The sequence below is a fragment of the Brachycentrus maculatus genome, unplaced genomic scaffold (assembly GCF_059751285.1).
Source record: "Brachycentrus maculatus isolate JH-2025_06_01 unplaced genomic scaffold, ASM5975128v1 h1tg000065l, whole genome shotgun sequence".
Classification (NCBI taxonomy): Eukaryota; Metazoa; Arthropoda; class Insecta; order Trichoptera; family Brachycentridae; genus Brachycentrus; species Brachycentrus maculatus.
In genome coordinates, this window is record NW_028280819.1 from 2,251,193 (window position 1) to 2,276,392 (window position 25,200).

The 25,200-nt window shown below is 30.4% G+C and overlaps 1 protein-coding gene across 1 annotated transcript; it reads left to right on the forward strand.

The window, feature by feature from the left end:
- Positions 1-7,108: 7,108 nt before the first annotated feature.
- LOC148311438 (trypsin-1-like) lies at positions 7,109-21,803 on the forward strand. Its single transcript, XM_088256642.1, has 9 exons — positions 7,109-7,141; positions 7,748-7,880; positions 10,922-10,936; positions 11,165-11,185; positions 14,377-14,539; positions 15,619-15,827; positions 16,695-16,855; positions 17,636-17,726; positions 21,585-21,803. Exons 1-9 carry the CDS (start codon positions 7,109-7,111, stop codon positions 21,704-21,706), a joined length of 948 nt encoding a protein of 315 aa, XP_088112768.1. The 3' UTR covers positions 21,707-21,803.
- The last annotated feature ends 3,397 nt before the right edge of the window (positions 21,804-25,200 follow it).

A 25,200-nucleotide genomic window follows, 5' to 3' on the forward strand; every position in this document is an offset into this window, starting at 1 on the left:
TCAGGGGTGGCCAAAGCGTCAACCGCGGTCGACTGGGTGACTGCCTGTGTGATTTGTATATATATATATATATATATATATATATATATATATATATATATATATATATATATATATATATATATATATATATATATATATATATAATATATATATATATATATATATATATATAAATAAATATATATATATATATATATATATATATATATATATATATATATATATATATATATATATATATATATATATATATATATATATATATATATATATATATATATATATATATATATATATATATATATATATATATATATATATATATATATATATATATATATATTTATATATATATATATATATATATATATATATATATATATACACATATATATATAGAAAACAGAACGAGGACGACTGAAAAAGACTTGGCACGATCAGATCAATCAAAATCTAAAATCTGGCGGTGTCAAAAGTATGCGTAATCGGAGGGCATGTATGAAAAGATGTGTGGATGTGAAGGAGGCGAGGAGTGTATGTCAGGACAGAAGAGTGTGGCGTTCCATCCTTTCTGCCTACCCCTGCGGGGAAACGGCGTGATGGTAGTAGTAAAGTTCGTTTGTTAAAAAAGTAAATCTCTTAAGTAATTTCATGGTTTTGTTGACATAACGATTTATTCAAATACGCGTACCTGTTTACATATATGCTGTTTTCTTTCTTTTCCATGTAACCTGACCTGAGTCACAGCAACTCGTAGTTGGGTTACAACTATGAGTAATAAATATCCTTTTTTTAATTTGATTTATAAACGTTGTATTTTATTAAAAAGCGAATTAGTTTGTAAGAAATATTATTTTCTATTATTAAAATAACTTGAAATTATTTTTTGTTGATATTGGATATGTTTTATTATTATCGATGTATGATTTAAATTCAATTAAATTTTTACTTTATAAGTCTGTGATAACTAACTAACTAACTAACCATCACGCCGCTTCCCCGCAGGGGTAGGCAGAGAGAATAGAGCACCACACCACTCTGTCCTTGCAAACATTCTTCTCCTCATACATACCCGCCGATTGTTACGACTCCTAACCTGACCACTTTCAAGTATTTGGCATACCTGATCATGCCATGTTTTTCTCGGTCTTCCTCTGCTTCTTTTCCCACTAACATTCGCCTCATAAATTTGTTTTACCGTTCTTTCCTCACTCATTCGTTCTACATGTCCAAACCATCTCAACACACCTTTCTTAATTTTATCGACAATGCTTATCTCAGATTTGCATCCCTTCCTTATTTCACTATTCGTACATCTATCATACATCGTTTTGTCGCACATTCTTCTGAGAGATCGCATTTCGACTGCATTTAGTCTACTTTCATCCTTCTTTTGCCAACTCCATGTTTCGCTTCCATACATTAGAGTCGGAACCAGGACTCCGTTGTGCACTGCCAGTTTAGCTTCCGGTCATGAAGGTAGACCGCCGCATATTACTTTAAAACAATGTCGCCCGTAGTGATCGCAAGGTTGGTCATCCCTGACCCACACGATATGTACGTAGCAACTCTTTAAATGGTTTAATCAGTTCCTTTCCAATGCATTTACATCATTAATAAAGTCATTTGTATTCTTACTGACTTCTCGGGCCATTAAAACGATCAAGATATTAATGGAGGCATACATTAATATCATTATTGGTGTTGTCACTAATGAGTACCTGTTACTTTTTCTTTTTTTGATATCTTAACAAAGATGAAGAAGAATATGGCTGCCTGGGTATTTATAGGGCTTATGACCAGTCATATGCTGGTGATCAATTTACATACGTGCATCATTCAACATTCTACCCATTATTGACAACCACACTACTCAAATTAGGAAGTTCTATATATATGAACCAATTTCGAAACGTTGTTCTTGAATCACTAGAACTTCACTAGAGACATCTATTGGTGAGATGAAAAGATTGTTAATAGTAAAGTAGTTTTACATACCTACCTATCTATATATATACAAGATTTTGTCACTCACACTCACACTCCTAGATATATTGATCAATCTCGTGACACAGTACATATGAGTTCACATCAGCCATTTTTGTTGGATTGAGAAAGCTTTTATTTACCAGATTCCCTTTTTATATTTGTATGCAAGATCCGAACCCCGGATTATTTTTACTATCTGGATAATACCCGAAAATATGATTTTAAATTTTTCATGTGGCTTATAGTTTCACCAGATATTTTTATTTTCATTTTGTGTTTTTCAACATGTCATTTTTTCAGTTACCCGATTGAGATATTTTTCTCTTTATATTTATTTTAAGTCATGCTATTTTTAAATATAAGAAACTTGCTGGATTACCACATTTTGAATTTATTAAAGCCTAGCATTCGTTAAGTCGCAAATAATTTTCTCTAAATCCAGGTAACATTTTACATAATTGATTTTATTCTTCAAACACCGTTTTTAAAAAAGAATTTCCTCGAAAAAAAAATTTTGAAAAGAAAATAGTTATTGAAAGGTAAGGAGTTAAAAAAAATTATAAAAATATTTTTTCCATAAATGTATATATGTATATTCTAAAAAACAAAAACAAAAAATCCAATATACATTATTTAAGGAAAAAGTGCGGTGAAGAGACATGCGAGTTCTCCGGTGGAACGAATGCTGGATCTTAATGTAAACACGATTAGTTTTGAAAACTAGAGGTGTACTTTCAACTGGTGAAAATACAAACTGACAAGCAATAAATTAATAATATTGTTACTGATAGAAGTGGGTGTGGTATTGATTGGACGGTGTAAGTTATGGGGTGGAGTTTGGTTTAACGGGAATAAAGAAAGCAATGGTGAGGAATATACATGTAAAGTGTTTTTTTTTGTAATTTCTAAATTTTCAAGGTTATTCATAACTAGACCTTTGAATGTGACTAGATGTAATAATTTAAGTGTGTGTGAGTCATAAGAGTGATTAGCCTCTATACGACGATATATTTATGTACCAAATGATACATCAAAATCTATTTTCCGCATTTTTCAAATGTTTAATAATGACAAAAATACATTTTTTTGCTATTCATCATATTGCGGACGATTTGCATAAAAGCAATAAAACTTTTATCTTATAATGTTCGTATAAAAATAAGCGAAAACTGATGAAAATAAATACAATTCCGTATTGATTACCGCAAAATTTATTGACTGCGTATCGAATCCGATTTCCTGACTTTCGAAAGTTTTCACTAATTCCAGTATCGCGCATACCTTAAGGTGGGTATACTTCTTAAATATTTCAATTAGGTTATAAATATGATTGAATTTTGAATGCATTCCCCAAATTTTACATGTTTATTTTATTACATTTTTTTGACAATAATTTAAAAATAAATATTTATATAAAAATACATACACTCACTCCAAATAAGTTTCTGTCCATGTTTCGTACATGAATATTTTTTTAACTGAGTAAACATAACTGTCCATCTCCTCCTCCCCTGACCCCTCCTCTCTTTCTTAAACTTGCTACCTGATTCTACCTATTTATCATTAGAATCCTAGAATACTTTTTTGTCTAATTGTTAATAATTGTTTTTTAGTTTTTTAGACAATAATATGTATTAACTTTTAAAAACGTCTGAGACATTACTATCTGTCATTAGAATCCTAACTGTCGATCAAACCTCCTCCCTCTACCTCCTTCCCTAAACTCCCTTCTTCCTTTGCCCTCCTTATTATCGTCTTTTGTTAATTTATGTTTCTTTTTAAATGTCAATTTGTAATTTATGTTTTTTCAAATGTTCAAGTACTATCTGCCCACTGATTGCAAACGGCTATATATGGTATCAAACGTTTTGATCAATATCACTCATCCGTCTTTGGTCGGTTGGAAGATATTGCTTTTTAGCAATAAGCCCGCCAATGTACTTCTTATTTTCTGTACATGAAGTTTAAATAAATAAATAAATATTTATATAAAAATACATACACTCACTCCAAATAAGTTTCTGTCCATGTTTCGTACATGAATATTTTTTTAACTGAGTAAACATGACAAATTTAATGTAAAAATAAAACGTTTGTAATAAACCACTTTTGGAGTTTATTAATGCAAACGCGACTATTTTCGAGAACGACTGATGTCTCATCTCTTACCTTTCCATATACAACACTAGTAATAATCTAGGTAAAATCCTTTGTAACTCAAAATCACGAGTAGGCATATTAGAAAAAAAAGTATTTTTGAAGTTTCTTGTGGAGTTTGTGATAAAAAAACCTTGGCCAATCTGCAAGAAATCTAAAAATTAGAATAAAAAACATCGTCATGGTCTTTTTAGTAATTATTTTTCAGTATTTACGAATCATATGAAGCAACACTTTGAAATTTTCACACAATAGAAGATACCTAAATTTATATACAAAATAGATTTATGTACCAAACGATACTTCAAAATTAATATTTATCATTATTTTATTGAACAACAAAAAAAAACATTTTTTTGGTTAAATATCATATGTTGGACGATTTCCATAACAGCACTATAACTTTTATATTATAGTATTCGTGTAAAAATAAATGGCAACTGATTAAATTACTTAAATTTAATTCCGTATTGATGACCGCAAAATTTAATGACTGAAATTTTCAAAGTGTTGCCTCAAGATATACTGCGTGCAGTCGTCGAAAGATTATTAATTTATGCTTATATAATTTGTGAGTTGTAACATTATTGTCTGAGTTATTGAATAAATTGACCTTCACACACTTTCTTCATCAAAATGCACATAATGACATGCACCACTAAGTACACTGAATAATGAAACACCTAGAGTCTAGCTAGATCCAAACAGAGGCGTATTAAAACTACGACATGTATTAAGTTTGTATTTCAATAGTATGGATTTGGTTTTTGTTTTTAGTATTTTAAATAACTAGTTACCTCGCTAAAAGAGTATACTGCTCGTGATTAGGGAAGACGTTCGTTTTACATTCCGTATTTATAACTAAATCGTAAATATAATTTATCAAGCATAATAATTCGTGGATTTATTATAAATATATTTTTAATTAAAGTTTTACTTGGTAAATACTAATATTTCTTAAATAGAATAGTGGTATTAAAATTAAACACTTGAATATACCACTTTATCGAGTTTTATTTTTATTTACGACTTGTTTCGAAAACGACAGTTGTTTTTATCTTCTGGTACAAATTAAAACTTTTTATTTTTTTTTAGTTTTAATTTGTACCAGAATATGAAAACAACTGTCGTTTTCGAAACTAGTCGTAAATAAAAATAAAACTCGAAAAAGTGGTATATTCAAGTGTTTAATTTTAATAAAATAATCATGTCATTCCACAAAGTTAATGTCGAATCAATAAATAATAGAAATAGTGTTATTTACCAAGCAAAACTTAAATTAAAAAATCGATAGATTTTACCATAAAGTGACTGCCGAATCAATTAATAAAAGTTGATCCTTTGATATATTAAGGTAATAATAAAAGAGTAAGTTTCATAAAAATTAAAAGATTAAAACAAAAAAAATCAAAGAGTAGTTATCTCGTTGCATCGATTATTCTTATGATAGAATTTCCTTTTCCTTTTTTTTAATTGATCATAATCACCACATTTAGAGTGTGTCCTAATAAATCTTCAAAACTCTAGGTTTTCTCCACCTTGGAGTTATTTTTACATTTTTATCATCTCAACTTTTTGGATCGTGTGGTTGTAAACAAGATTTTGAACACACTCAAAATGTTGTTAAAAATATTAATAATTACAGGAGTACATTTGAGTCCACCTACGTAGCGTACTGGTTAGATTTTTTTAAACGTGGGTCCTAGGATTCGATATCCCGGAGATCAAAATCAATATAAGCAAAATTAAAGTTTTTAAAAAAGGCTGGATAATCAATATAATTTTATTTAAACCCAGGTAACATTTGGCTGCTTAAATTACACGAATAAATTCTTCGGTACAATGTTTAAAAAAAATCAGTTGGAAGTAAACAGTCATATCAATGTCCGAAATATTTAACATACTACATTTATTGCTTAAAACACCGTTTTTGTATGGAAAATTTAGTTTTTCTTCCAAATTAAATAAGATTTAAATAAAAAGATAGAGTTATTGAAAGGAAACAAGATAAAGAATATATATTTTTTCCAAATTCCAAAATAAATTCTTTAAAAATTTGTGCGCAGAGTACACGTGCAGTTTCTGGTCGCGTACGGATTTTGTAAATTTGAGAGTACACACTTAAGTACAAATCATTGCTCAGAGTGAAGCGAATTCCATCATAAGTACCTCGAATACAAATTACATATTTCTTTGCATCATTTGCTATATACTCCAAGTCCGGTCTAAAACTTTCTCCCCGATTGTCTGCCTCGTTAGAGTGGCAATGACCATCAAACAACTATTCACTCATTGCACGTTATACATAACACAATAAACTTGAAGTAATCGCATTGCGTAAGATCAAAGACGTCTTTTTTCAGTATCTCGGCTATTTAAGCGCTTTCGTTATTGTACAGGTTTTTTACATCAAATTGGACGTTAAACAAAACAAATTAGACGTTTCAAAAAACAAATTTTACGTTTTATTGTATTTCACAAAAAAGTAAGAATTAAAAATCACATATATTCATTTAAGTCCTAAATATACTGTCACTGTGAATACCTGTCCATATCTTTTATTCTTAAGACTAGCGGGTGCGTTAGTCGTCAAGTTGGCAAGCCTGCACGGCGCACTGTCATAATCTGTGCGCGCGATGTGTGATAGTTTTCAGACAAGATTTTCAATACTACATTCAATCATGAGTACTACTTTGAATATATTTTTAAAAGTTCTAACTTTTTTATAAAATACAATATAACATTCAATTCCTATTTTAAAACGTCCGATTTCATTTGATAAACGTCCAAATCGATTTATTAGGCGTCTGATTTGATTTACAAATGTCCAATTTGAAGTATCCAACATGAAATAGAAAACTGGAGCCTTAAAAAATCGAGAGTCCGTTTAAGACTTGCTAGCACATCATTCAATATTATGAAGGCTGCAGTTCGGATTTGTACTCAGTGAAGACCAACAATGCTTACAACCATCCTAATCTCTTATACGCCTGTGAGTCATGGCACCTTACAAGGGCCCAGAGCAGCCATATACCCAATTTTGAGAATAGATGCCTGCTAGAAGAAATGCCTTTAAGAAAATTGGAGTCTTATAAAAAAATGAGAGTCCATTTAGAATTTGCACCACCGCATATTATGAAGACCGCAAACTATCTAGAGATCGGATTTGTAGTAGGTGAAGATCAAAATTGTCTGCATCGATCCTGTTCTCTTATACGGCTGTGAGTTATGGCACCTTACAAGGGTCCAGAGCAGCTGACAATGGGTTAACAGTTCTAGTTTTAACTTCTATTTTTGTTCGAATATCAAATATATAATAAATGTTTATAGTTTAATAATAAAAAACTAAACATTTCAGTGCTTCGCAAAAAATAATGTGTTTCAAAAAGGTTCCGTCGTCAAAATGTTTGAGAACTGCTGCGCTACACTATGAAGGCAGAATTTATTGAACATCATTCCCTATCCTCACTATCCTACCTACAGACAAGCCTCTACAATAGAGGCTTTGCGGGTTATTCCTTTAAAAAATACGAGTACCTTTATTATTAAAAATCGTATTACATAATATGTATTTTTAAACTTTTTCATTTTTTTTCAGTCAAACAGCATTGAATCTCCAGGAACAAACAGGTCTGAGAGATTTTTATTCGACAGCTTATTTGGGCTAGAGGTCCCTTCGTTAGATGATGAGGAGGAAGATTCTGGAACCAGATTGAAAAACTGCACCTGTGGTAAGAATTGTTAATATTATTAAAAAAATAAATCCATTTATCATCAAGAATGATAAAAAGCGTGATGAAACGTGTATTTTGCGGCTGTAATAAATTATTTTATAATGCTAAATGCGCTGAAGAAAACATCGTAATATAAAAATAATAAATGCACATAAATGAATAGTAATAGCAAATACACTGTGTATTTGATCACCTCAAGAGAAATTATATCATGTGACTGAGTCGAACCAGTTACATTCATTTTTACGTTTGTGACCATTTTTGCAATACGAATACGTATAGCAGAAATGTTTTTTTTTAAATTTCAATATCTTATGATTTTTTAAATGACGTCTTTTCCACATTGTCAGGGCGTAGATTCCATACGGTACCAAACGCGTCTAGTGCGGACACGTTATTTAAAAAAATAATATTTCAGTTCGTAAATACCAATATGGGAATCGAACCCGGGACCTCCAGAACGGTAGCCGAGCGTGCTGACCATTACACTACGGAGGCGGACAAGGGTTCGATTTCCAAGGGGGTAAAATAAATATTAGTGATTTTTTCACCGTCATATTTATTCAATATTACCCTGGACTGGTACCTGAAGCGGAGGGCTGATCACCTTTCCTTTATGTGTAAACGATCAAGATAACACTGCGTTTATATGACGCAGTGCCCTATGCACCATTGGGGTGCGGATAAGGGTGTTATTATTTATTTTATTAAATACCGATATTTCTTAAAATCTATTGTGACTCGTGTTTCGAAGCATTCCGCATCATTTTAAAACACCGTATGTGAACCTAAGTCTAAATTTTAGAGTTGTGTTTTTGGGACATTAAAGGTTATTTCTTATTTTTTATTATAATTTTTTTATTATTATTTTTATTTATATTTTAGTGAAAACATGGATAAAAGATTTAAATCTAGACTCAGCTTCGCATACGGCGATTGAAGATGATGTGATGATGCATCGAAATAAGTGTCACAATATATTTTAAGAAAAAATGCTATTTACTTAGTGAAGATAAATTTAAAATGTAAAGATATTACCATAGGGTGACTGTCAAATTGATTAATGGACAAACATAAATTATGCTTGACTTTAAAAAAAAAAAAAAATACAGTCGAACTCGGTTATTACGAGCACGGTTATAGCGAGATCTCGGATATAACAAGGAAACATTCGTTGAAATTTTGGTTTCTGGTTTTCTCCATACATTTATTTACGGTTATAAATTTCTCGGCTATAACGAGCAAAAAGAGTTCGCCTTAAATGTTGTAAATTGTATTCATAATTTTTCTTTTTAGTATCATTAACTTCCTGAGAAAACTGGTCGATAATCGGTTTTAAAATGCCAATTGATAGAAATAAAAGTTCATAAATAAAGTACTACGTTGATAAAACAAGAACTTCCGTATGGAATTGACGTCCCGGTGATCATATAAAGGGTCAATTTGTTAATTTTTATATGAAGCGAGGAAGACGCTTTTCATACTGAGTAGGATATACGAGAATAAGACATATAGGTAAGCTTCCTTGAAACATTTCTCGAAACATATTTGTGTCCGTTTTTACGCCGTTTATCTCACATACACTAGATCTTATGTATATCATTTTGAAGACTGAATATTAATAACACCAAACTTGGTAAATTTTTATGTGCTTTTTTTTAATGGTGTCAGCTGTTTTGGCTTTATAAAATATTTATTTGAAGCCAATATCAAAAAAAGCTATTTACAGATATTTAACTTTTATATTAAGCATTTTTTGGCTTTGAATTTAAAGATATTCTTACCTGCTTTTTACGTTGTAATTTTGTGACTAACTTATGTGTAAATTTTGCACTAAAATACTAAAAAATGCACAGTTATTAAAATTAAATTGATTAAAATGAGTGTTGAAGTATGCGTTTGACAACAATATATATTTTTTTGTTTTTGGGGTGTATTTGGAAATTAAAAAAAAAACGATGTATTGTCCGTTCCTTTCATACATTTCAAATCTAAGGTTTAAGAGAAAAAATAGATAATAATAAATACATCAAACATTTCGTTTTAAATTACATAAAAAAATATGCTTATACTTTTCCAAACGCTTACAAATCTACGTTTCCAAACTTGGATATATTTTTTCAAAAGTTTTAATATAGTCAACTGTAAATCTAGTCAATTTACAATTTGTTGCTATTTGAAACTGGGATTGTGACATGGCATAAATTTATTCCTGTTCAAAACTGGGACAATCACATGATACAAATTAGTTGCTGTACAAATTTGTTTCTGTTTAAACTGGGAGAGTCACATAGTACAAATATGTTGCTGTTTAAAACTGGAATTGTGATATGGTACAAATTTGTTGCTGTTTAAAACTGGGATTGTAACATGATTCAAATTTGTTGCTGTTTAAAACTGGAATTGTGATTTAGTACAAATTTGTTGCTGTTTAAAACTGGGATTGTGACATGGTTCAAATTTGTTGCTGTTTAAAACTGGAAAAGTGATTTGGTACAAATTTGTTGCTGTTTAAAACTGGGCTTGTGACATGGTTCAAATTTGTTGCTGTTTAAAACTGGAATTGTGATATGGTACAAATTTGTTGCTGTTTAAAACTGAAAGAGTCACATGGTATAACTTTGTTGCTGATTAAACTGAGAGCGTGACATACTACAAATAAATTGATTTTTAAATCTGGGAGAGTAACATATTACAAAGCTATTGCCATTTAAAACTGGATATGTGACATGATGCAACTTTCCGATATTTAAATCTGGATTTGAGACATGGTTGATAATTTTTTGTTTTCTTAGAAATTGTGTAGGTATATTTTGTTCTCAGACGTAAACTTCTAAAAACATGTGTGTACATTTTTACATAAATCTGATGTGATTTTTTTAGTTAAGTTGACACATGTTTTATAGATTTTGACAGGACTTTAATATACGAGAAATCTTCACGTAGAAATCAAGAATCTTTATTATTTTAAAACATTGTATTTAATTTAATTTATTTATTATATCAATATACTAGATTTATTTTTACAATGATTTTAGACTGTGGAACCACAACAAATAACCATTTGGAGGTTGCATTAGATACGGATAAGTGTAACGGTACAGGTGGGTCCAGCTTACTAACTAATTGCTTATTCAAACCACAAACAGTTGTAAAAAGAGGTCTTTAACTTAAGACAAACTATAATATTAAAAAATGGAGTAAAATGACGCATTGTGTCAATTTGTTTGTTTTTTGTTCTATGTTTTTCGATTGTATTTATTAAATACTGCGACGATTCGATTCGATACCAGAAAAAGTTGGTAAAAATAAAAATGAAACGTGACACAGAATCGCAAATAACAGAGTAATAAATATGTAATAAATAAATAAAAATGAGTAAATGCTTGTTATTTGTGTCAAAAACAAAGATTCGAGATGGGAACAAGAGTGGTCTATGTCAAATTATGACATATTCTATGTTTCGGTTCAGTCAAAATTATGCATATATATATATATATATATATATATATATATATATATATATATATATATATATATATGTATATATATATATATATATATATATATATATATATATATATATATATATATATATATATATATATATAATTTTGAACCCTACTTGGTAAACCATAGTAACTGTTTTCCGACTATTTAAAAATACATTTTTTGCTTAATTTAATGTTTTTATTAACAAATATTGATATTTATGATAAAATCTCAATTTCTCAAAATTAGTCGTGTTTACATCAATAAATTCAAAAAATATTATTTTACAAGTGTCTTTTTTTTAATTATTCAAGCAAACATTTTATCTCACATAGTTACTGCCAAATCAATTAATAATAAATATGTAATATTGTATACCACGAAACCTCTTATTAACAACTGTGAAATATAACACTTATTATTTATTGTTTTACTAAAAACGCTTAATAGACAATGTTACTTAGCACTGTTTGCACTAAAATAATATTTGTATTAAGTGAATAATATTTGTGTCTAGTTTGTGAAAATTTATATCATTATGTTCTTAATAGTTCATATTCTTCTCGACGATTTAATTTATCTTTTGTATATATTTAAACCAATTTGGCAACTAGTGTGAGGAATTTCGATTTATTTTTTCTTGTAAATAATAATCAAGGGACATTTGAGTTTAAAAATCAATAAAAACGTGAATTACTACTACTACTACTACTACAACTACTACCATCACGCCGTTTCTCCGCAGGGGTAGGCAGAGAGGATGGAACGCCACACTCTTCTGTCCTGACATACACTCCTCGCCTCCTTCACATCCATACATCTAGTCATACATGCCCTCCGATTACGCAGACTTTTGACACCGCCAGATTTTAGGTTCTGATTGATCTGATCGTGCCAAGTCTTTTTCGGTCGTCCACGTTCTGTTTTCCCTCTCACATTCGCCACATATATTTTCTTAGTCATTCTCTCGCTATCCATTCGCTCCACATGTCCATACCACCGCAAAGAACTCTTCCTAATCTTTTCAATTATTCCTCGTTCAGCCTTACATTCCTTTCTTATATCATTACAATTACTAAGATTTATTATGATCATATTATGTTCCATATTTTTTTCACCTCGTAAGGTAAAATATAATTTGAAATTGACATTTACTAGGTAAGTATAATATATCAATCAAGAGAAATAACGTGATACTTTTGAATTATAACTCTGTACAATATTTTCAAAAATACTGTAATATTTTTTCGGCAAGTACGCTTTTGACTTATCTTCCACAACATTATTACTACTACTGACTCTTATCCGTACCCAATGGTGCATAAGGCACTGCATAAAATCGATTAGATTGTTTATGCCTTATGAAAGCAAGGTGATTAGTCCTGCGCATTAGGTACAGTCCAGGGTAATATTAAATAAATATTAGAGTTTAAAAAAACACCTTTTATATATTTTGACTCCCTCTGGGAATCGAACCCGGGGCCTCCAACATAGAAGCCAAATGTGGGGAAGCGGCTTGACCATATAATATTACTAAGTTTTAAACAACTGTTTTATTTTTATATTTAAATCACAATGAAATTTAAATATTTGACCAATAAATCGTACAAAATTTCTGTATGAGGCAAAATAACAAAATACGAGTTTTTAAAAAATGTATTCTTAAATATGTGGTTTAATGCCATTGACCTTTTACCTCCCAATATGTTATTTTATTTATTTGTCATTTTATTTCATTCCGGAATTTCACAAAACCGTCATATGAAGCCATTCGCATATACAAGTATTACAAAATAAATATATACTTGTATTATTTCAATTACAAAATATAAAAAAAAACTAACCAACTAACCATCGGGCCGATTCCCCGCAGGGGTAGGCAGAGAGAATAGAACGCCACACCACTCTGTCTTTGCAAACAATCTTCGCCTCTTCCACGTTCATGCATTTCCTCATACATACCCGACGATTATTACGACCTGACCACTTTCAAGTATTTGGCATACCTGATCGTGCCAAGTTTTTCTCGGTCTTCCTCTGCTCCTTTTTCCAATTACATTCGCCTCATATTTTTTTACCGTTTTTTCCTCACTCATTCGTTCTACATGTCCAAACCATCTCAACACACCTTTCTTAATTTTATCGATGATGTTTATCTCAGCTTTGCATTCCTTCCTTATTTCACTATTCGAACATCTTTCATACAGTCTACTTTCATCCTTCTTTTGCCAACTCTATTACATTTGTATATTACATTTGTAAATTTGTGGAAATACCTGGGAGAGGGACAGTAGAGAAAAAAAGAGAAAAGGGGAATGATTCTAGCTTAACTTGTACGAAACGAAGGACATATCACATATTCGGCTGTCCAAACTCAAAACACAGTAAGGGATATTTTTTTTTGTTGTACGTTTTTTTTTGCATTTTTGGACTAAGTAGAATCTACTCAGTCTAAAAATGCAAAAAAAAACGTACCACAAAAAATGTCCCTAACTGTGTTTTGAGTTTGGACAGCCGACATGTATTTGTAGTTTTTATTAGCACTTTAAATCTTATTTTATTTCTAATAATATATATTGTATTCTTGCCAGTGGCCTTTATTATAACCTAAAATATAATGTATACCCACACACAGGCCATGCCTTTGCGGGATCTGTTTTTGTATTAATGTTTTATATTTTTTTGTACTTGTAATTATAATATATTGTGAAATGCAAAATAATTTAAAATAAAGAAAAAAATAAAAGAGTCATAATAGAGTCTCTGCTAAGTAAAAGCTTTCTTAGTCCAATCATAGATGGCTGACTCAATCATTGAACGTTATGTGATTGATCATATATGTATGTCTTTCAATATTTGAGTAGTGTGGTTGCCATTCATGGGTAGAATGGTGAATGTTTCACGTGTATAAATAAATTACTTAACCAGCCTTAACAAAAAAATGTCCCTTACTGTGTTTTAAGTTTGGACAGCCGTATTACAGGTGTACAAATTATTTCAGAGTGTGGAGTATCTAACCAGGAAAACAGAATAGTGGGAGGGCAGCCGACGGTACCCAACCGTTATCCCTGGGTGGCCAGACTCGTGTACGATGGGCAGTTCCACTGTGGAGCGTCTCTGCTGACGCAGAACTATGTTCTCACTGCAGCTCACTGCGTCAGAAGGTAGACAATTCCATAATTTTTCCAGAAGTTTTCAGATTAGATATTTAAAGACACTCTTTAATTTTTTTTTAATTCTACCTTTTTTATAAAATATAACGTTCAATTTGTTTTATTAAACGTAATTGGAGTAAAAATCTGTATTTAATAGAAAAAAATATTGTTTGCAAAACTAGAAAAACTCACTAGCTAACCATCAGCAGGGGTAGACAGAGAGAGTAGAATGCCACACCAATCTGTCTTTGCAAACAATCTGAACCTCTTCCACATGCATGCATCTCCTCATACATACCCGCCTATTATTCCGACTGCTGACCTGACCACGTCCAAGTATTTGAAATACTTGATCGAATCACTGCCTGAGAAGTTTCACTCTTAAAAAATGTGAACATCGGGGGTACGCATAAGCAGTTTTCTTCATTAAAATAATTTGCTACGAGCTTATTCTAAGCTCTTAAGGAGACTTTAAGAGAGGATTATGCAACAAAAGTTGACTAAAAGCTTCCCTCTTTCCTCTTTCCTTGTTTTGTTATGACTTTTTTAATATATATTTAAAAAAAATACTTTTTTCGCTCTAGTAAAGGTGAATTATTGTTAATAAATAATGTCAAATGCAAGCTAACTTAACGAAGCGTTTTCATGATATCATTCTAAGTAGGTACTAAGATATGTATTAATTTTAAATCAAACACAGATTTTTTGAGTCTACTAAGTTGTATTTTATTAACAAAAACACATAAAAAATTATACTGTGACAATTGTTTCGCCTTGTTAGGGCATTATCAAACGAATGTGAAGATTAAATGGACTACGGTCCTTATGTAGCTATAAAACTGTCACTTAGAATTGTATAGCTACATAAGGACCGTAGTCCATTTGATCTTCACATTCGTTTGATAATGCCCTAACAAGGCGAAACAATTGTCACAGTATAATTTTTTATGTGTTTTTGTTAATAAAATACAACTTAGTAGACTCAAAAAATCTGTGTTTGATTTAAAATTAATTCATAAATTAAAATGGAGTTCTAATTAAACGCCAAATCAATAAATAGGTACTAAGATTTCATTAATTTCTCATAGGTTGAAGAGATCGAAGATAAGGGTCATTCTTGGCGACCACGACCAGTATGTAACGAGCGAGAGTCAGGCCATCATGAGGGCGGTCTCCGCCATAATCAGGCACAGGAACTTCGACGCGGAGTCATACAACCACGACATCGCCTTGCTCAGACTTCGAAAGCCAGTGGAATTCTCAAAGATAATAAAACCCATTTGCCTACCCAAAATTGGTACGATATTTATTATACCACATCTAATAATTTTCAAAATCTTAATTCCAAAAAACAGCTACTACTACTAACTACTAATACAACCATCACGCTGTTTCCACGCAGGGGTAGGGAGAGAGGATTGATCGCCACACTCTTCTAGCTTCTTTCACATCCATACATTTAATCATGCATGTCTTACGTATACTTTTAAAAACACCAGATTATAGGTTCTGATTTATCTATTTGACATCTCAACATAACATAGATGAAGAAGAATATGGATATTTACAGGGCTTATAACCAGAAAAATATAATAATAATATAAAATGTATAATATTTATATATATATATATATATATATATATATATATATATACAGTGAGGGCACACTACTGTAATTTGTTATTATCGTAGTCATACAGGAGAAAGTGACCAACTAACAAAACGTAAAATGTTCAGGAGGGCCATTTAAGTCACTTTTGCTTGGCAAGAAAATAAACATCAATGCAGTTAGTCATTTTTAACAATTCAATATATTATACTTTCAAGTTTAAAATCTTTTGGGATTTTTTCAGGGCAATATTAAGCTAGTAAGATATTAAATAGTTAATGATCACGTTTTTGTAAAAAATGCACTTGGTCACTGTCTCCTGTATGACTACGATATACATATATATATACAATATTGATTTTCAATAATGGGCAGTATGGTGATCGTATCACGAGTGTATAAAGTGATTACTCAAGCCGGCCAAATTGCAGGTTGGAAACCCTGAGATGCACAAACTTCCACCTTCTTTCATATAAAGAGGAACGAAAGATTTTTTATCTCAACTTGTGAAACCTATATTTAAAAAATTCTGAATTTTATATGACCTATTTCAGGATTTGATCCATCTGGCAGGGAGGGCACGGTGGTAGGGTGGGGAAGAACGGCTGAAGGAGGGTCACTTCCGGCTATAATACAGGAAGTCAATGTCCCCATATTGACCCTGGGACAGTGCCGAGCTATGAAATACCGAGCGTCAAGAATCACATCAAATATGGTAAAAGAAACTAAATATATTCTTACAGCGTTTTGAGTGATTCCAATTACTTATTCACAAATCTAGGTATTCTAAAACATTTTAACATTAATTATTTTTTCTAGTCTAACCGCTTTCCGCACCTGATGGTGCAAAGGGCACTGAATCATATAAACGTAGTATTATCTTGATCTATTATTAGATTAAAACCAATATTTTTAGCTTTTCCACTTTTTTATTTGACCAGCGACCGGGTTTCGTCGTTACCGACATCATCAGACTGGTAAAAATATTGGTTTTAATCTAATAATAAATTAAAAATGCAATTCCATCACGAAGTGTCAGTGGATAATATAAAAAAATTATCTTGATCGTTAACACATGAAGGAAAGGTGATCAGGTGATCCCCGCTTCAGGTATCAGTCCAGGGTTATATTGAATAAATATTAGTGTGAAAAAATCACTTATATTTATTTAACCCCCCCCCTGGGAATCGAACCTGGGACCTCCAGAATGGTGGCCGAACGTGCTGACCATTACAATATGGAGGTGGACTTTACAGAAGTTATTTTTACATTTTCTTGACACGTTAAATAAAATTATGTATTAAATATTTATTCAATATTACCCTGGACTGGTGCCTCAAGCAGAGGGCTGATCACCTTTCCTTCATGTCTTAAATTGACATACGACTTTTTTGAAAGGAGTGAGCGATATGTTTCATCGGTTCTATTCCTTGTTATAATTTTCGTTACTTTCTTATATACATAATTAAGTCTGTATTTTATTTCCAAATTTCAGTTATGCGCTGGGAAAGGTAAAACAGATTCCTGCCAGGGAGACAGCGGAGGGCCTTTGCTCCTTCATAATGGGGACAGATATGAAATAGTCGGTACGTATAATAAATAGTAATCGATTTATACCACATAATTGACAATACACACTTTCTTGTATATCATCATCAAACCCTTATCCGCACCCCAATGGTGCATAGGGCACTGCATATAAACGCAGTGTTATCTTGATCGTTAACACAAGAAGGAAAGGTGATCAGCCATCCGCTTCAGGTACCAGTCCAGGGTGATATTGAATAAATATTAGAGTGAAAAAATCACTTATATTTTATTTGACCCCCCTCCTGGGAATCGAACCCGGGACCTCCAGAATGATAGTCGAGCGTGCTGACCATTACACTATGGAGGCGGACAAATGTCTTGTATATACAAATTCTTTCTTGTATATACAAATTTAAAATCCGATGCGATAAGTACCCTATGCACCTATCTATGAAGTTATACATAGATAGGGTCAAACAAAACAAATCTATCAGTTTTCAGACAAGAATTATAATTCACTGTCATCTCTTGTCTCCTTTCACGTTCTTCGACCTATTTTTAATGTCTGCTAATATTCATTACACGATAATTTTAACCGTTTTTTCTTGGTAAACTGATAAGCATGCTTCACAATATCACGCCAAAGATTTTAATTACATGTTGTAAGAGGTAATGAACAATCAAGCTGTCGTGTCAGGCATTGTTCTAGAGTATTTTTCATTCACCCATAATACGCTATTAATGAAAAGAAGGCGTATAAAACAATTGGTTTATGATTTTTTATTAAATAAAACAATAAAAAATATCGTTTCAATAGTTCAAAAAGATACATTTTTATCTTGTTTTTCTCCAATAAACCGATTATTAGCATGCTTAATAATATCATGCTTAGGTTTTATTAACGTGTTGTAAAAGGTTATGAAAAATTAAGCTGTCGTTTCAGGCATTGTTTTATTTTTTAGTATTTTTCGTTCAATCATGATACGCTTTTTATGAATATGAAGAGTATGAAATGATTGACTTTATGATTTAAAAAAATCAATTCCGAAAATATCCGAACCACGTATGTAATAAATAATGAACCCATAATTGAAAATATGACAATGATTAAAGCCTCTCCTATATTGTCCACATTTCCACTGATAAAAAAAAAAGAAACAGCTTCTACCTTCTCTTTATCCTTCAACATCCCAAGGACGAATTTAGACGAAACTAATCATACGATTTACAACATTTTGAGTGTGTCCAAATACTTGTTCACAAAATCTGGATTATCTCCAATTACAGGAGTTAAAGATGTAAAGTTAGGAGATGTAAAGCTTCTTTACATCTCACCAATAGATGTCTCTAGTGAAATTCTAGTGATTCATGAACAAGGTTTCTAAATTGGTTCATATATATAGAACTTCCAAGAATTTGAGTAGTGTGGTTGTCAATAATGGGTAGAATTGGTGAATGTTACACGTGTGTAAAGTGATCACTCAAACCAGCCTATGACGGTCGTAAGCCCCGTAAATGCCCAGACTTCCATATTCTTCTTCATCTTTGATGAGATGTCAAAAAATAATAATCATACGATATTTGAAAGTGATGCTGAACGCATCGAAACACGTGTCACAATAGATTTAATGAAATAGTGGTATTTATAAAGTAAAAACTAATGCTGTATGTAAGTATAATATATCAATCAAGAGACAAAACGATGTTCTTTGTAATTATTACTCAGTACAATATTTTCTCAATTCTTACTCAACATAAATACTACTACTGACCCTTGTCCACACCCAATGGTGCATAAGGCACTGCACAAAATTTATGGAATGTCGATTAGATTGTTTATTATATGAAAGCAAGGTGATTAGTCCTGCGCCTTAGGTACAGTCGAGGGTAATATTAAATAAAAATATAAATTAGATAAAAAAATGACAAACAGCTTCTACCTCCTATTTATCCTTCAACGTCCCAAGGGCACAACTCTAGACTAAATTTAGACGAAACTAATCACACGGTGTTTGATACTGATGCTGAACGCATCGAAACACGTGTCGCAATAGATGGAATGAAATAGTGGTATTTATCAAGTAAAAACTAATGCTGTATGTTACCAAAATATTGTTAAATAAATGGTTGCAAACCACTTATATAAAACATACGTAAGGCATTAAGTGAGAGTATAATAATTACATCTACCATACGTTATGAAGATCGCTGACCATACAATTCACTTTTACATTACATATGCAGGCCCTCTTAAACGATATTGTATTACAATACTACTTATAATACCAAAAATAATTAAAACAAAATAAAATAACGCATTGTTTTATTTTGAACTTTTAAAACGAAAAAAATAATAAATTAAGTCGGGTTGTGGTCCTGTGGTTAGTGTCGTGGACTCTTGAGTAAGATTTCTCGGTTCGAATCCACTCCACCACAATTTGAGACCTATTTCTAATAATGAGCCGCTTGGGCTCACATAAATAATATGAAATGGAAATATTTGTTTAAATAATTGTTTTTAAACCGTTATCCGCATCCCAATGGTGCATAGGGCACTGTGTCTTATAAACGCAGTGTTATCATGATCGTTTTACACATGAAGGAAAGGTGATCAGCCCTCCGCTTCAGGTACCAGTCCATGGTAATATTGAATAAATATTACAGTGAAAAAATTACTTATGTTTATTTTTACCCCCCTTGGGAATCGAACCCGAGACCTCCAGAACGGTAGCCGAGCGTGCTGACCATTACACTACGGAGGCGGACAATAAATAATAAAACATAATATTTCTCTTAAAAAAAAAACGAAATAAAACATGAACTATGTTTTATTAAAATCCAAACTTATTTTTGACATTCAATTACAAATGTAACTGATATGATTTTTAACAAATACGGCGAAAGAATATAAATTGTCCTATATTTTAATTATGTTATTAATAAATTAAAATATGTGAATTACCTACTACATTTTATTAATAAAATATCCTTTGAATATAAAACACTATTATAACAATAAAAACATCAATTATTTTTAAGTCCGCTTTGCTTACTTTTATACTTAAAACTTTTTTCATCTTACCATACATCGCTCATTCAACAACGTCATATCGCTTTCAAGAACGTCATAAATCAAAAAACTTGAGTTTTCAGAAGAACGTTTTTAAAGTTTGAAAATATAATACATTCTATTAAAAATAAATATCAAGCCACTTATTAAACTTTTTATTGTGCAACAGTTCTGTTTAGGTAAAACCTGAAGGTTTTTTCTCCATTTGAAAAATATTTAGTATATTTAAAAAAAAAAAATTAAACTATACATTTTCTTCAAAATGCAAAAACAACCCTTTCTGCCCTGTAGCGGGTAAATATTAAGTTAAAAATATGCCTCTTTTGCTGGGATGTAGTACATTTTATGGGCATTCCGAAAACACACACAACTAAAAATTGACGATTTTTGATTTATGGCGTTCTTGAAAGAAGTGAGCGATATATCAAAAATCGACAATTTTCAGTTGTACATGTTTTCGGAATACCCAGAAAATTTACTACATCCCAGCAAAAGCGTATATTTTTAACATAATATTTTCCCGCTACAGGGCAGAAAGTGTTGTTTTTGCATTTTGAAGAAAAGGTATTTTTTAATTATTTTTTTAAGTAAACTCAACATTTTTCAAACGACATTTTTCAAACGGAGAAAAAACATTTAGGTTTTACCTAAAAAGATCTGATGCACAGTGAAAAGTTCAATAAGTGACTTCATATTTATTTTTAATACATTTTATTATATTCTCAAACTTTAAAAACTATATCCTGACATATGAAGTTTTTTTTTTTATATATGACGTTGTTGAAAGGAGTGAGCGTCATGTTCAACTAAAAATGAGTTACTAATTTTTCTTTCATTTTTGTAGGTATCGTGTCATGGGGGGTAGGATGTGGCCGTCCAGGTTATCCCGGTGTCTACACTAGAGTCCCGAGGTACCTATCCTGGCTGAAGGGGAATCTCAGAGACACGTGTCTATGCACCAATTGACCTCCTATTAGATAGTATTGTGCTACCTACTTTTAATACGAAAGTGAATACTCGCTAGCAGTTAAGAAATGTGATTAGTAATCTTACAACATCTTGAGTGTGTCCAAATACTTGTTAACAAATCTGAATTATCTCCAATTATAGATGTTGTTTTTCATTATTTTTTGACATCTCAACATAGATGAGGAAGAATATGGAATATTCACATAAAATTGAAAGAGTTTCAGCTTAATAAAAAGCTTCTTTCATCTCACAATAGATGTCTCTAGTGAAGTTCAAATGATTTAAGCATAATGTTTCGAAATTGGATTATATATATATATATATATATATATATATATATATATATATATATATATATATATATATATATATATATATATATTTATATAATATATATATATATATATATATATATATATATATATATATATATATATATATATATATATATATATATATATATATATATATATATATATATATATATATATATAAATATCTATATATATATTATATATATATATATATATATATATATATATATATATATATATATATATATATATTATATATATATATATATATATATATATATATATATATATATATATATATATATATATATGTATATATATTATATATATATATATATATATATATATATACATATATACATATGTATATATATATATATATATATATATATATATATATATATATATATATATATATATATATATATATATATATAGATCATTTAAAAAAAGATGATCAGTGTGGTTATCAATCATAGGTAGAATTGTTGAATGTTACACGTGTATAAAGTGATCACTTAAACCAGCCTATGACGGTCGTAAGTCCCGTAAATGCCCAGACTTCCATATTCTTCCTCATCTATTTTCAGATGTCTAAAAAATAATTAGCAATTTTCATCGTCCATAAGAATATTATTCAATTTAAAGAATAAAATAACAACTATGTAATTTTTTTCCACATTAATTTTATTTGACAAGAAACCGGGTTTACTAAGTAAGATTTACGTTTCAAAATGGCGACTGCCTGAATGATGAATTAATGAAAGTAAATTTACATCATTGTACTGAGATCCAAGTCGTGTTACAATATTATCATGTTACTGTATAGTGGTGTATTGATTATACACTGAAGCCATCTCGTTAACTTATTTGATAAAAAACAGATATTAATTTATTTAATTTTCAGTATCATTAATTTTCTGATAAAACTGATCAATAACCGGTATCAAAATGTCGAATTTATCAAAAATAAAAGTCAGCCAAAGTAATGTTAAACTTATCTGCACTACGCTATTAAGCTGTTTATTTTTTACTGTAATTCCAGCGTCGATATGTTTTGTTTTTACGTGATTTTTGTAAACATAATCTCAACCATGCTACTGTGAGTAATATTGCTATTTAATTCAAGGTGCGGTATGTTTTAATTCTGTTTGAATATACATTTAACTGCCAATTTAAACATTTATTTACTAGTTTTAAAAAAGAACATAATTTATTTCGGTTTGAAAAAAAACAAGCTTGTATTTAATTATATATATTTTTATGAATCATGTTTTTAAATATATCAAGAAGTTAGTTGTTTTTTTAACTTAGTTAACTCTTATTTCTCACTAAGTAATTGCTTCTAAGTCATTTTCATCCATATTCTTCCCGTAATATGGATGTCGAATTTTAAAAAAATATATACATATCGCTCACTGCTTTCAACAACGTCATATATAAAAAAACATGATTTTTCAGGAGATCGTTTTTAAAGTTTAAGAATATAATAAAATGTATTAAAAATAAATATACAGCCACTTATTGAACTTTTAACTGTGCAACAGATCTTTTAAGGTAAAACCTGAAATTTTTTTCTCAATTTGAAAGATTTTTAGAAAATTGACAATTCCTTTTCTTCAAAATGCAAAAACAACACTTTCTGCCCTGTAGCAGCGGGTAAATATTAAGTTAAAAATATGCCACTTTTGCTGGGATATAGTACATTTTCTGGGCATTCCGAAAACATGCACACCGGAATATTGACGATTTTCGAAATATGACGTTGTTGAAAGGAGTGAGCGATATATGCAGGGCTTTTTCCCATGTAACGCGGTAGAACGGTGCTCCGGCACCTTTTATCACTGATATATTTTTTTAAACGTTAAAAATCAATAAGACGAAACAATGTTTGTACTTACGTAATTACTACCTATATTTATATAATTCGTCAAAATCATAAAATATGTTATAGTAATGAATATTTAAATGATATTAGAATATATATAATTTATAGTAAAAAGCTTGAATTGAATTTTTGAACTTGAATTTTTTTTTTAAATTGGAAAACCGAATATTTCGACAAAGATAACATAATATGATAAAGCACAAAAAAAACAATTCGAATTATTGGTTTCCACCTAAGAAATCGAAAAATAAAACAATTTAAATAAACTGTCATAAAAGTATAACTATATAGAACATTTCTTTATCAACTGGTCAAATAGACATCAATAATTTTTCTTTTGAACGTATTAAAAGAAACATTATTGATGTCTGTTTCATTAAGCATTTCATTGCACATATCACTGGCTCGATTTAAAAATGAAATTTTGGTAGGACTTGGTTTGCATTTTAGGGATTTTAAATAAGTTTTTTTTTAAATTCCCTGCATATACCATATGTACATACTGTACAAACTCATCTTTGTGACACATATGTATACAACAATTGTAACATTGTCGAAGAGAATGAATCTCTTCTGACAGTATTATCTTATTAAAGGAATTTGGCCATACATACGGCCAAGACAAAGCATTTTTTATTATTACTGTTCACATTTCCTTATGAATCACGGCGAATTCGTAAGAAACCAAAACTAGTTTCTATAAATATTAAATAGATAAATAAAAATTAAGTGTAGGATTTAATAATTTATGAAATTGTAAAAGTATAATTTATAAGATTTCTCTTTTGTATCAAATAGTTATTTAAATGGCAGATATTTTTGTTCACCTTAAATTTATTTAAATAACTCTCCGTTACGGACAACAATTTTTTAGCTATGTGTTTATTTCTTGAATTCCGTTGATTATCTTATGTACGTCATTATCCCTTAATTTAATGTATTTTTAATATAAACTAATAATAAATAAAACCCTTATCCGCACCCCAATGGTGCATAGGGCACTGCTTCATATGAACACAGTGTTATCTTGATCGTTTACACACGAAGGAAAGGTGATCAGCCCTCCGCTTCAGGTACCAGTCCAGGGTAATATTGAATAAATATTACAGTGAAAAAATCACTTATTTATTTGACCCCCCTGGGAATCGAACCCGGGACCTCCAGAACGGTAGCCGAGCGTGCTGACCATTACACTACAGAGGCGGACAAAATATTCACAACATAAGTCGGACATAATATAAACTACACAGGAAAAACATGTGCATATGCAAAATGATTAAAATTCTTTA

Coding starts and splice junctions, on each gene's coding strand:
- LOC148311438 (XM_088256642.1), top strand. CDS start 7,109: ATGCTTACAACCATCCTAATCTCTTATACGCCT. Junction 11,186..14,376: donor TTCGATACCAGAAAAAGTTG/GTAAAAATAAAA, acceptor AAATTATTTCAG/AGTGTGGAGTATCTAACCAG. Junction 15,828..16,694: donor CATTTGCCTACCCAAAATTG/GTACGATATTTA, acceptor GACCTATTTCAG/GATTTGATCCATCTGGCAGG.